The following is a 15,319-nucleotide window of genomic DNA, read 5'->3' as shown; positions in this document are numbered from 1 at the left end:
ATCACACATTGAAGTCAGTTGAAGCAATTCATGAATTAAATATCTAGATAAACTCAAGAATTTCTATAGTTTTATGCTTAAAAGTTATAAACATGGAATTCCAATTTTTTTAAAACCGAAAATGTTTTAACAGATGTTTGATTAATATGCCTTTTCGCAATGTTTATGAGTAAAAATTAACATGCGTCTTCGCTGCTGGCCGCTGGCTGCCCTTGCAGGTATTCTAGGAAAGCTTATTAGGCGGTATGAATAAGAAAATAGCAATTGCTTCGATAGCTTTTACTTAGCTCGAACTTTAGAATGGCAAAATTTGAAAGCATTTGCTCAACTAGATATGAAAAAGCAGAGTAGAACATTTACTTTCAACCAGCTCCGGACGAAAAATATGCTTGCCATTCGGAGTATTCGACTCACAAAACTGCTCGAAAATAGCAAAAGCAATTACTTGAGCTTTATTCATATCAGCCATTATCACTTCAGATTTAGGCTGTTGGCAAGGCAACCTCGTAGCGTGTTTGACTATCATCTCGAAGGGTCGCGGTTCAAATCTGGTATCGGGACTGATGTTTTTCATTAGGTTGTTTGATTGCTTGAGTGAACAAATCAAACAAATGTGTTGCAGAACTGGCATGCATGTGGACATGTATCGAACAAAGTAAAAACATGGCAATGAAGTCAGATGAATTGAGGTGATGGGAGGAATAAAGATGGATGTCGAGAAACCGGCAGCACCACATGGGCTGGTGGTGACCGAAGTAAGAAAGGAGAGGAGAGTTTTTATTTGTTTTCGCTGATTACACAATTACTCATGAGCTGAACAGAAGGCCGTTCCAATCTGTAATGGATCTTTAAAGTTTCAAAAAGAACTTAAATTTTGGGCTGAATAAAACGAACTTCAGCACATGGATTATGCTGATTAAGCTGTGTTTGACCTTTTAACGAGACTTTTGGTTGCTTTGGATCAGTAGAAATAGATGGACCACACAAGTTAAAAGTTAAGTTCTAGATTCCCACATCCACCAAAACAATTTTTGTCTTGTTATCTCATCTCGACGTTTTGTATCATAGCGAGCTGAGTGAAATCATCATAGGTTATCATCTCGACGTTTTAATCATTCTTAAATAATTTTGCATGAACAAAAAAATCGATTTTTCCTGATTCGGTACAATTCTCAATGGTAAAAAAATCTAAACTTCGATCGCTCTGGGGAACCCCTAAATCGAATAAGACTAAGCTGAAATATTGCACAGGTTAGGTTTTGTGATCAATCAATAAAACGTTTCTGGTCGAGTTTGGAATTCGATGATAAATTTTTAAGGAATGTCGGACCTCCTACAATTAGGTATTTGTAAATGGGAGAAGGAGGAGTTCTTTTCAAGGTTCAAATACGCTTGAACATGTCAAGAGTCCTGGGCATGGAAACACATTGAACAAAATATAGAAATTGATTTTTATTGAATAACAATGAATCTAACGGGGCCTATGAATAATCAAGTTGCTTCAATCTTTTTCTACAATCTAAATACTTAAATAAGTTGAATTATTGCTTATTGCACAAACTCTGTTGCTTTTCACTGCAATTCTGAATGACTAAGAGGTTACAACCTTTAAATTTTGAGTACAATTTTGATTTCATTTTCCAAATTTCACTAAAGATGTTTGTGTATCGATACCATCATTTTTTTCTTCTTCCTCAAAGTTAATCTCTAGTCGTGGATTCTAGCTGTAACGCCAAACCTATCACAAATCGATCTCGGAATCACCGTTGCTAGTCTAGGCATTATCCTCAGTTTCGACGATGCTCGTGCTATGTCCTTCGCAGTATTCTGTCGATGCTTCTTCGTCACCTTCGCGTGTTTGCGAAACATCAGACGTTTCAATTTCGCCGGTGCCGTCTCCATCAGCATCAGTTCGCTGTTGTTCAGCAGAAGCCACAGGGTCTGCCTCGGAATCAACTGCGCCTTCGGGAAACAGAGTTGAAGCTGGTCCACCCAACAGTTGGTGCTTTTTCTGAATCAAAACTTCTCGGATTATATCTGAAAGTGAAAATGTGGGAAAATGAAGAAAAAAAGTTAGTCGAATTTATTAACAAACCACGTCCAGAAAAAGTCTGTCCAATAATTTAAACAGAACATAATTTATTTCCAAAATCAAAGAATTTTGAGGTTTTCGCCCACGTTTTTCAATGGTTGAATGAGGTTGAACATAGTTAGAAAATTGGTTTAAATTGCTGGATATGGCTCAAGTTTTTAACTTTTCGATCGTGTTATTTTTGAACATTCAATAGTACATCATTTAAAAAAATATCGTTCAAACGAAACAGTTTGGAAACCAAAAATTTTTCCAGGTGAATTTTTTAAAATAACTTATTTTGCAATGGTTTTGTTTCTGTGGTAAAAATAACAGATCAATACATGACTGAAAAAAGTGTGCAAAGATAAAAAAGAGATTTTATGATAAAGTCAGAGTTTTTCTTGAAATCTAAGATTAATTATTTATTTATATTTTTACATTAAATATCATATTAACACCTTCATTTCCTCCATAGAAAGTTTTTCGATCAAATGAATAGTTTTTAAAATACACACGTTTGTAACTTCCCGGATTCTAAATGATCATAGCCTTAATATTAAGTATTCTTGAATAAAAAAGTCCTAATCAATTGCAATTTGAATAACCAAAGTTTCATTTTCAGATTGGTTTTCCTGCTTACAATATAGCTGAAATTATATATGCTGGGAAATTATGGCAAAAAATGAAAACATACACAGCAAAAATTATTTCCTGTAATATTACGCAAATGTCCTGTAACAAAAAGGAGCAAGACATTTGCCGTAATTTTACAGGTCGAAAACATTTTCTAGTGTCATTTAATTTTTAGTGTACAACTTTTTTACAGGACATTTGCTATAATAATAAGTGAATTTTCGTTAACTTTCAAGGAAAACCATTGAAATTTTATTACAGGTTTTGTTAATTACAGGTAATTTATTTTAAAGGTTGCAGATTTCAGTGACACGTAATAGTCAAAATTTTTTAGCTCCTTAGCCATACATATTTATGATAAACGTAATATGTAGCTTAAAAACAACACAACGCGCTAACTTGAATTTTGAAATTTAGAGAAAAATTGGCTGTTTTGCAGAACCTGCATTTTTTCATCCATGATATGGATATTTGATGTGAGAGATTTGAAACGAAATAAAATTAAATCGAATTCCAAACTAAATAACGATAAATTTCTTAATGTAATTCTTAAAAATTTCATACAAATTTTTACTGATGGTAAATTAAGAGTCAGAGAAATTCGTATATAAGAAAAATTATTTCGATTCAGAATGAATTTAGAAAATTAAAATTTTAGTTCTGATACTCAGTTAGAAGGTCTTTTTTTTTAATTCTTATATTCAGATGAGATTAGCATTTTATTCTGAAATCAAAGATTTTTTTTATGTTGTTTATGATTCTCAATTTGTGATTTTCCTTCGAATTTGAAAATATCGTGAAATACACAAAAAATGCTTATAGTGAATCTCCCGTTTCCCGAAAAATACATTAAAGATTGATATCAAAAATACATACAAAATTGATATCAGGTTTTAAATTTGAATGAGAATTATGTTATAAAAAAATTTCATAAATGGAATTTTTTTTTTGATTTCAGAACAACTTTTGCATCACCATTTTTTAAATAACCATATTTTTTTTTGTTTATGAATGAAATTTTTGGATGCAAACTGTGAATCATTATTAAAAATAGCTTGATTGTGATAGAGGCACAATATAAAGCTACACCAGGGCAAATACATTTGGAGCTCCTTTTCTAAGAAAAACTTATCAAAAAAAATATCTTTAACAAGAAAAAAAAGTTTTGTGTGCGTTAGTAAAATAAAACTATTATTAGTTTTTGAAAGTCATTCGCTTTGAGCGTATTCTCAATCCCTTAAATTCAATGTTTTGGATAAATTTTATTTTGTGAAATTCTGAAATTTGAATATATCTTCTTAATTTCATCGTCTAGTGAGTTTCACTATCTTTAACATAGAGAAAGAATCAGGTTTTTGATTCAATCTGTAAAAGAAGATTATTTAAGAGTTTTCGCAAACAATTTTTAATCAAAGTGAATATATAAAATTGCGAAAAAAGTTGTCGCTTTTCAAGTTAAAATATTTCTTGCGTTACTTTGTTACTTTATGAAACAAAATCAGGAATCGGATCTCGTAGTCATAAAATAGTTAACCAATAAGTTTAAAACAAAGATATGAGAGTTAGACTGCCAGAGTCCTACTCTTCTGAAGTCCTACTGAAAAATTGATCATTCGAATGGGAAATTTTACTGCAATATCATTTTTTTTTTCTTAAAAGCAAATAAAATAACCAACGTCTTTTTATATTAAGAAGGGCCAAGATTTTTGATCCATAAAATACGATATATAATTAAAAAAATGAAATCTCTAAATATCTCAGCGGTGTGTTGAGATAGAAATCTCTATCCAACTGTCATCGTCGTCGCTTGGCGTTAGCATGTTTGTGTATATGTTGTTGACTTATGTACGTAGCATATGCTTCTTTTATTTAACTAGCCTAGAAAAATGTACTTATATAATTAAGATTAAATAAGAATCCGCAAATTGCATCCGTGGGAGACCTAAAGTACTTGACAAAAATATGCTCATATGCTTATAGACTACTGGAAATAAGTATAAAGACAACATAGTTATTACTGCTCTTACGTTTACAATGTAAACAACTGTAACCGAATATTAGTCAATGTAAATGTAGTGGTGAGTAGAATATTATCTGTGTGTCAGAATGTGTTAGAATGCATATGTGCGTGTCAGAATATAAATATTTTCTTTTTGCGCCTGGAAATAAGTATAAAGACAATTGTTTGCTTCTGTTCAATTTCGTTCGCGGAGGATATTTTTTACGCTGAAAGTGTAAAGTTTTGCTCAATACGAAATGAATTGATGGTGGCAAAGAAAGAAAACATCATTGGTGAAGGTTTTCACTTTTTATTTGATATTTACAGGAAAAATGCCAAAAATAGCCCTTTGAGCGATTATGAGAAGGGTAGAGTAGATACACTTCGAAAACAAGGGCTAGCCTGGCGTGAATCGGCATCAGGATTGGTAGGAGTAATGATGTGGTGCATTATAATTATCTGCGGCTAGGTGAAAAATATGCCACAAGGAAGCGATGTGGACGGGGAAATGAAGAGGGAAATAAAACGACTGGCGGTCCATCAAAAGCTGTCTTCTGAGGAAATCAAGGCGCAAATGAAGCTGACAGTATCTGGGCGTCGGATTCGGCAGGCTCTCAAAGACGATCCTAATGTTTCCTTCACCAAAACAACGCCTGTACAAAGACTTCCTCCTCGTCACAAAAAAGCCCGTTTTGCTTATGCCGAAAAGTACCAATTTTAGAACCAAGAGTGGTCAAACGTGGTTTTTAGTGACGAGAAGAAGTTCAACCTAGACGGGCCAGATGGTTTCAGAAGCCGCTGGTACGACAAGAGGCAGAAGAGGCAAACGAAAGAGAAACGAAACTTTATTGGAAGATCTGTCATGATCTGGACTGGCATAAGCATGGCTGGAAAGACACCTGTTTGTTTCATCTCTATCCGAATGGACTCACAGATGTATTGCCAGCTAGTGGAAGAAGTTCTTGTTCCATTTTCGGAAAATTTTATGGGCGAAAACATGGTTTTCCAGCAAGAGAATGCTGCCTGCCATGCGTCCAGAGCTACGAAAGAGTTCTTGGAACTTCATAACATCCCTCTTTTGGAGTGGCCAGCCTGCAGCCCGGATCTAAATCCGATCGAAAACGGTTGGGGGCTTCTCTCCCGTAACATTTTCAAGCGTGGCCGAAGTTATGAAACGGCTGGACAAATTAAAATGGCGATTCAGAACGAATTGTCTAATCTGGATCCGAATGTTCTGAAAAGCTTGGGACTTCGATGTTTACATTGAAAGCGTGTGGATGTTCATTTTTTAATTCGGATTTTTTATTGAATTTGAGATTTTAAACTGGTGTTTTGTCAATAATTTTAAGAAGATCTGTGATATTCCTAGCGATAAGTTCACAAGTGAAACCAACTGTGATAATCTAGTGACCGTACTACGATGAGTGGCAAGGATGCTGCTCCTGATGGAGTAGCATCGACACCTAACCTCAAACAACCGCTTCAGATCTCAGGACAACTGGAAACCATGGATGACGAGGATATGGAGAAAAATCAAGCTACTAGAAGAGGAAATGTCGGTACTGATACAACGAGCGCAAGGATCTTAAAAAACTACAACTACCAGAGCGGTGACTGTCGACCATACCGGGTAATAGTAGAAAATACTGACACGGAAAAAAGGAAAGTTGTAAACAGGTTGCAAGTTGGGATTTTGTTACATCAAAATGGTTTCGATTAATGCATAGACGATATAAGGAAGACAGGAAAAAACAAACTTACAGTGTACGTAGGAAATATTAAAGACGCCAACAGATTAGCAAATTGCCAGAATTTAAATCTGCAAGGATACAAATCATATGTTCCGAAACAATTTGTCACGGTGACAGGAGTTATTTCCGGTATACCGCTAGAACTAAAAGATGAAGAAGTGAAGAATCATATTAAGGCAAAGGTAGAAATAGATTCCGTTTTTCGAATGCATCGCATAAAAGACAAAAAAAGAGCCTACATTCAAAATGGGTATAGTTTTCCGTACTAATATTTTACCAACTGACATAAGCATATATTCTGTTATCCATAGGGTGCAACCGTACATTAGAAAACCAATTATCTGTTTTAAATGTTTACGTTATAACCACTTGTCCAAAAACTGTAAAGAGTCAAAAGAAAAGTGTATGAGTTGTGCCGTAGAACATTCCCCAGATAATCCTTGTTATATTTTAAAGTGTTTGTATTGTGAAAATGCCAATCATAAGACGACTGACAAAGAATGTCCAAGATGGAAAAAAGAAAATAACATTCAGGCAATTATGGCCAAAAAATGCATGACCTATCAGGAGGCTAAACAATATTATGAGATTCCTACCGAAAATATTTTCGATGTCTTAAGAACTACTGATGAATACCCAACACCAGCAGAAGCATACTCCAAAGTAGCAGGTAATGGACCCAATTTTCCTCAACACCTTCAACAAAAACGTAACGAGTGGAATTTCAACGAAAAAAGAAATAGATCTAGAAAAGAAAACAATGACCAGCATAGATCCAATGCAGATACAGACACTGTACCTGGAGTAGCTAGTTTATTAGGGTTGAATCAAAAAGAATTCGCAAAAAAAAGAAAAATGGAAGAAGAAAAAGAAGAAACTAGAGGTATAGGGTTGTTCAATAAATACAAAACAGGTGAGTTGGAGAGGTTTAAAAAAGAAATAGAGGATTCAATTAAAAAACAATCACAAGATGAATGGAAACAAATTATATCAACAATAAGCATGAAATTAGAGTCCATTATGAAACCCCATGGCCAAATGGGAGGTGAAATATCAGCTTGTATAATGGGTGAGCTCCACAAAATGGTAGGATCTCCGGGAGGAAAATAACTTTCACGGGCGATTTCAAGGTGTTACAAGCTAATATACAAAGTCTTTTTAGAAATAAAAATGAATTAACACACGAACTTTACACCCACAATTACGACGCAGCTATTCTCTCAGAAATCTGGGTAAAACCAGAACAGATCCCGACACTAAGATGGAACATACAGGGATATCACCGACATCTAGCACCGCGTGCCGATGGTTTTGGAGGAGTCGGAATCTTTTTAAAAGATGAATTTAAGTTTGATAATATCGAACTATCAACTTCTGATGAATTTGAAACAACTGGAATTTTTATTTCAAAAATAGATTTGGCTTTAATAGTAGTATACGTTATTCCAAGAATCTCTAACGATAATTTGGAAACAGCAGTCACAACACTTTTCATCAAAACGGCTAGATTTGGAAAAGTTTTGATAGGAGGAGACTTCAACAGTCACAATGTGATATGGGGATGTCACGAATCAAACAATAAGGGAAAAACAGTGCATGATGCCATAGTGGGCGCTAACTTATTGCTACTTAATACTGGTGCAATTACTTATCTCCCTTCTAATGCTAACCAAAGATCTAGCGCTTTAGACTTAACACTATGCTCTCCTAATCTATTTAACATAGTTGAATGGAAGGTCCTAGAAAAAAACTTTGGCGGAAGCGGACATCTCATTATCGAAACCTCCATTGACTTGAGAGTTAAACGTAAACAAAAATACTACTTTGACAAACAAAAAATATCTGAAGAAATTGCACAAATTCATTACAGTGATTTCAATAATTTACAAGACTTATCCAAACTTTCTCAAAATATAGCAAAAAAACACAAAAAAATTAGTACACTAACACCTAAATACTACTGGAGCCCGGAATTATCACAGCTATATGAACAAAAACAAAACGCTTTAAGAGAGTACAACCGATGTAGCAGCAGCGCAAATCTAATCCAATGGAAAAGATTCTCGGCTATATTCATGAAATCCAAACTAAAACATATAAAAGACAAAATGATAGAACTCTCAGGCTCTATAGATCCTAGAAACACACAAGAGAACTGGAAACTTGTAAGAAGACTGAAATTTCTCCCTGTTACCAACCCCAAAAACAATCCCATCATCAACAACAAAGAGATGCCTTCACAGTTCCTTATCGACAACTTTGGACCATCAAATTATAAAGAACCTCTACTTCCTGACAATAATACAAGATCTTCCATTTTAAATTACCGACACTGGAAAAATTTCCTAAGAAACAAGTCCCCTACTTCATCACCAGGTACAGATAGGATTAATTACGGTGCTTTGAAAGACTTAGATCTGCAATCTGTTACCAAAATAATAGATTTGCTTAACGGAATGTGGCGCAAAGCAGCATTAGACAGCCACTTAAAGGAAATCAAAATTATACCAATCTTAAAACCGAATAAACCACCAAACGAAGTGAGTTCCAGTAGGCCAATAGCTCTTCTTCCAACTGTGGTCAAAATATTGAACGCGGCTGTTCTAGAAGATATTCAGCAAACATGTGAAAGATACAACATCATTCCGGATCTCTCTTTTGGATTCCGTAAAGGAATGTCCACTGAACACTGTATCACCTACGCAACAAACCTAATAAAAGCAGCTCGAAGGTCTAATTTCACAGTAATAGGTGTTTTCTTTGATTTCTCTAACGCTTTCAATACAGTTAACATCGGAAAACTTCACCACATAATGACACGTAACGGTTTCAACAAAGATACTTGCACTTGGGTGTACAATTTCTTAAATAACAGGAAAACTTTGTTATACACCGAACAAGAAATTGTAAGTCAGACAATCTGTACTGGAGTACCACAGGGGGATGTTATGTCACCTGTTTTATTCAACATATACACAGCCTCGTTACACAATACAAACCTTGACCCAGATATTACAACTCTACAGTTTGCAGACGATTTTCTCAAAATCGTCAAAGCAAAATCATTAGAATTATCCATAAGAAAGATGCAATCAGAAATTAATCAATTCATGGCAAAAGCTACAGAGTTGGGATTACGTCTTAATAGCACAAAAACTAAGGCGATGCTATTCAAAGATTGTGATAAACAACTCTACTTGAGGATGGGAAGAGAAGTATTAGAAACAGTAAGAAGTTATAAATACTTAGGCATAACACTTGATCAGACGCTAAGATACGGCATACACATTAAAAATTTAAAACAGAATATACTGGACAAACAAAATATGCTAAAAATCATAAGTGGAATCAGACATGGCGGTACGCCAAGAGTAATGATGCTATACCATAGAGCTCTATACGGAAACTTTTTAAATTACGGTGCTGTCATCTACGGAGCGACAGCAAAAAAATATTGCGATATGCTGGAGGTTACTAACAGACAATGTTTACGTATTGCAACAGGATGTTCAAAAACCACCCCAGTAAACACTTTAGCAGCCTTAGCTGGCGAGGAACCACTCGTACACTAACGCATATATTTAGCAAAAAAAAGAATAGCCTTACATATCTACCGAAATGATTCAATCGCTCAACAATTATACGCATTAGACTTGACAAACATCCAAAGTGAGATAAAATACACGTTCCTAGAAAGAATTTACATAAAAAATGTACAAGAATTCCAAAAGATATACACGGAAACAAAACCAAATATAAGCCTGAATGTTGAAATCGAGGACCAAATGATAGGTTCAAGAATAAAGAAAAAGGAAACATCACCAACCATACTAAAAATGTTGGCCCAGGAGATGATACAAAATCATTATAGTCACCGTGACAAGTGGTACACTGACGCTTGTAAAAGTTTAGACAAATGTGGCATAGGAATATACGATGCTTCATCAGACAAAAAGATCAGTATTTCCTTAGTTAACAACGTTAATATAGGCAACTGCTGAACTTCTAGCGATAAGAGTTGCTTTAGAACAAATTGACATCGACACAATAGCTGGTACTGTGATTTTCACCGACTCACAAGCTGCCTGTAAAATTATCAAGAAAGACATTGTTAACAAAAAGTTTGACCAAATAACCCACGACATTTGCACCCTAGCTACGATAAAAAAAGTTAAAATCCAATGGATTCCCTCACATGTTGGAATTGAGGGAAATGAACATGCTGATGCACTCGCAAAACTCGGACTAGATGGACCAGCAATGTTGGAAAACAAACTGCGACTGGATGACGCAAATAGAAGTTTCAAACAGGAATCACTTGAATCTACGAAAGCATGGTACAGAAACCTGGTACACCATGATAGAAAAGGAATAAAATTCTACGAAATACAGTCAAACTTTTCGTACAAACCTTGGTACTGGAATGTCGAACTCAACAATATACAAATCCGCACTCTAAATCGAATACTTAGCGGCCATGACTACTCACCTTATTATTTAGGATTAATGAAAATAAGAGACACAACACTGTGTGAATTATGTAACACCAATTTCACGACGGAGCATGCACTTCTAAAGTGCATTCAATTCAACCATGTGAGAAATCATTATGATTGGGATCGATATACAAACCTCCTCGAAATGGTTCAAAACTTCGATGAAACAAAACTGAGAGAAATTCTCAGTTTTCTGGAGAAAGCTCGAATAAAAGTTTAAAGTTTAACAACTAATCGAAAATCAAGGATTAAGGAACACCCCTAAAATCTCATCGGAAACAACAATAAAAACCGAAATGTAGTGCTGATATAGAGTATCAAACTCTCTGCCAACCAGTTAGACTCATACATACATTGTTCTGAAAAGCTTCATAACTTCTATGCCACGACGATTGCAAGAAGTCATAGCCAAGAAAGGCGATGCAACACATTATTAACACGTTCGTCGCCACGCTCATTTTGGTAGTTTTGCTAGCCGGGCCCAACGAAATTTTCAGAGAGAGAAAGCAAAGAGGGAGAACTCCCATATTTGAAACGTGTGGCGAAGCTGAGCGATAAACTCAAGTAAGAGAGCGTCACCTGCTTTTTGATGTGACGGGGCCCCCCAGGAAATAAACCCGTCTGCCGAATATGGGTGACGTGGCGACGAACGTGTTAAAGTCCTTTGTTTTTGAAAATCTGATCAATAAAAACGTGTTTTTCTAATAAAATAGACTTTGTTTTTCTATTGATTTCCAACCCGAAAATCCATGTTTCGAGCATATATATTTTAAGATGCATGAATGTTGCGAAACAACTGTATTTCAAGAAATGGCATTCTTCTATGAATCTACCGTGGACAAGTGTTGAATTGAATAATCACAGGAAAGTACAGAATTCCCTATATACAGCTTGTCTTTATACTTATTTCCAGCAGTGTAGTCTTTGTTTCGTCATGTTCTTTCACGTGGAAAAGGAATTTTTGATGAAACAGCAATAAGTCACACAAACGCAACTAATTTGCAAATCATAGCTTGTGGGAAATCGTGGGCCACATTTTGTGGGGTACCTTGGGCCACCTATATTTTAGTGTATTTATACACATTAAGAACTTTAAATACGTTTTTCTTATCTGTAAAGTTTTCTTATGCCAAATAGAGAGTGAAAAATATTTTGTCCAATTTTCCAATGCGATAGAGACCACAAACCATATATATATATATGGAATTTTGCCGTAACGTTCGCGAGCCAGGAACTAGGAACTATTCGATCATACACAACTCTCTTTTTTATTTCGTCATCTGAAATTGCTTTAGAACAGGCATGTCAAACTTGTTTAGGGGAGATGAGGGCATAACGAGCACCCAGGGCATAATGAGCACTACTCTTTTCTACGAAAGTACGTATTTTCTTAAATAAATTTTCATGAGGATTTGTTTTGTACTTCCTATAGTATTAATTTTTCACAAAAAAAGGAATCTCCTTATCATCTTTACAGAGATATTTAAAAAAAAACTAGCTTGGTTCTCAAGTTACGAAAATATTATAATTTTTGAGCACCACGAAATAAGCTCTTATGATCTTAAAATAACCTCCCAAGTAACCAAAAGTCGTATAGATACTTAATCTTGTGCATTAAAAGTTCACATTTGGCTGAGTAAAAGGTCCTGGAGAGAATTGAAAATATGTGCTTGAATCGGACTTTTGAACGAACATAAAAAGTCTAAAAAAGTAGCATAGAACATTTTTGTGCGTTCTAAGTACCTTTAAAAATCCAGGATTAAATTGGGACTATCGTGCTTCGCTACGAACTTCTTACGAATTTTTTGGTTCCATGAAGAACTTCTTACGAACTTTTCGGTTCCATGCAGCACTTGTTACGAACGTTTTGGTTCCATGAGGAACTTCTAGAGAACTTCAATGCAAACGTATAAATTATTTATAAAAAATAAAAGAATGGTTTGTTTTACTGTCGGCGATTGGAACAAAAATGATGTTAGGAAAAGAACATTGGAATGGAAAAGCCCAGGTACATAAGTGAATTATACTAAGAGAATACTTTACTAAATCCCAAATAAGTTTCTGCACTATCTTTCCACAAATTCTATAGTTTTTTAACATTAATAATCCATAGTTTAGTTTTTGAGCCAAAGTTTTGAGCGGCTCCCCCAGCACCTAGAGTAAGGTCGTCACTAGTTGGCACCGAAGGTAGTTTCTTGCGACCGGAAGCATTTATATCATCAATCTCTTCGTGCATTTGTGTTTCCGCTAAGAGCAACCGAAAATAATGTGTCCTTCAAGTTTTTTTTCCTGATACATTTTGAAGAATTGCGATTGTTTTCTACCACCAAGAATCTAAAATTTACAAAATTATCGTTAGTGAAGCAGTACAAAATAAAACTCCTTCAAAAAATCGTACTTTTTCACGAGCTCAATTTGGCTTTCATTTTCTCTTGTTGAAGATTCAGCAGCACTTCATTGTCGGATGTTTCTTAAAAGAACTCGTTGATTCGCCGCTTAGAGTTATTTTTTTTTTCAATTAGAATTTTAAAGAAAAAGTAAGGCACACATATCACAAAAAAACAAAACCAAACTTTGAAAAACTTACGTTTGTTCTCGAATCGTGCGAGTCTGGTTTGGAAGAAATTGATTGATCATTAATGAATACAAATGTTTACGTTTTTTAATATTTAGCCTACTTTGAAAACGTGTAACATGATCAACTTTAAATTGATGTTTAAAATCAGTTCAATATAAGCATTGCCCATGGTACAGAGGTAGCGTGTTCAGTTCTCACCACGAAGGTCCAGGTTCAAATCTACAAGCATACACATTGTTAAAGTAAGTATGAAATTCATTTAAAGAGGAGGTATGTAATAGTCCTACACAGATTTGAGAACATGGTAGATTCCAAATTAAGTAAATATACATGAAAGCGTTATTTTTTTCCTTTTCTGTTTTATTGATGGTTTCCTGCAAAGGCTGAGTAGCCTTCTACTCAGCTTTGATTATAGAACTTAAAAGTGTGGATAAGAACTTAAATTATCAGCTGAATAGAATGTTATACAGCGCTCGAGCAGGGCTGAGTAAGCTTTTAAGAGACTGTTTTATGGAACTTTTGGTTACTTGGGCTTGATCTATAATGTACGCACTGCAACATGATGTACACATTGTTTCTCAATTTTTACCATCATAAAATTTTTGATTTTTCACATTTATCAATTTTAAAACATGTTTTTACTTAAATTTGTTGACTAGGGGCATATAGAGCACCATATTATCAAGGCATAATGAGCATTTTCTGCCGTAGAATCTAGCAGCGAATTAAAATTGATTTATAGCGCCACACCTTGACTTGTTTTCATCCGACGATGTAGCCCATTGGTAAGGTGTCGGAGAGGTAATCAAAAGACTAGCGTTAGATTTCTGTTCGAGGTGATTTTTTTCCATTTACAATTCATGATCGATTTTTTTATTGTTACATTATACTGCTAGTAGCATCATCCTCCGAACAAAGCACATACTGTATGAGCGTGCGTGAATTGTTTGTATTCTACAAACATACCTAGATTATTTTGTTATTGCTTTTTTTGATGAATCTACGACTCACCTGACTTCATCGAATTGAATTCGCTGCTAGATTCCCCGGCAGAAAACGCACATCTTTCCCTGATTAATGGTGCTCATACTGCCTCAGGGGGGGTTCTCATTATGCCTCCACAGGGGCTTGTTTTCAGCTTTTGGCAAAAATTTTTAAAAGGCATTTTTTAACGTTTTCATCTAATTTTTCACGTTTCAGCACGTTGGGGAATAGGCTTTTCAAGTGTCTGAACACGAAACAATAATGTAACCTCCATATTATAGCTATTTTCTAACCGTTTTCCTTAAGGTGGTCATTATGCCCCTATCTCCCCTAAGTGTGCGGGCCGCATTAAAAATCATTCATTTCCAAAAATAATATTATTTCCTCTCGTAGCAAAAAAAAAAAAATCTTTTTAATACTTTGTGGCAGGAAAGCCAGCGTACTTATGTGTAGTAGGGAATTTTGAGATAATTTAAGACGGGGCTACGCGGGCCGCATTGACCAAAGCCGCGGGCCGCATGCGGCCCGCGAACCCCCATTTTGACATGCCTGCTTTAGAATAACTAAATGAATTATGCAATCTCAGTTTTTGGTCAACTCACAAACTATGCACGTTATCTTGTCAATTTGGATTTGGTGGCCCACGTTTCCCCACAGTTTTTTTTTTTTTAATTTGCTTGTCCCGCTAGGGGACGGCTGAGACCATTATGGTCCATCTTGCCTTCCCCACAGTTAAAAAAAAAATAACTTTTTTGAAAACAGTCAGAACTCGGGAAATTCGTGTATTTTAAAAATAAACAAAAA

At 35.2% G+C, this 15,319-nt stretch overlaps 1 protein-coding gene across 4 annotated transcripts in view; it reads right to left on the bottom strand.

Annotated features, from left to right (window-relative positions):
* Positions 1–1,437: 1,437 nt before the first annotated feature.
* LOC129755239 (radial spoke head protein 3 homolog A) overlaps positions 1,438–15,319 on the bottom strand; it is a 95,905-nt gene continuing 82,023 nt past the window's right edge. For all 4 annotated transcript variants that reach the window (XM_055751626.1, XM_055751627.1, XM_055751624.1 and 1 more), the window contains one exon: positions 1,438–2,037. In XM_055751626.1, coding sequence (XP_055607601.1) covers positions 1,775–2,037 — 263 coding nt within the window. In that variant the 3' untranslated portion in view covers positions 1,438–1,774. The remainder of the gene's footprint in view (positions 2,038–15,319) is intronic.

This window comes from Uranotaenia lowii, chromosome 3 (genome assembly GCF_029784155.1).
Source record: "Uranotaenia lowii strain MFRU-FL chromosome 3, ASM2978415v1, whole genome shotgun sequence".
NCBI classification, from domain to species: domain Eukaryota; kingdom Metazoa; phylum Arthropoda; class Insecta; order Diptera; family Culicidae; genus Uranotaenia; species Uranotaenia lowii.
This window is presented reverse-complemented; position numbering and strand designations above follow the sequence as displayed.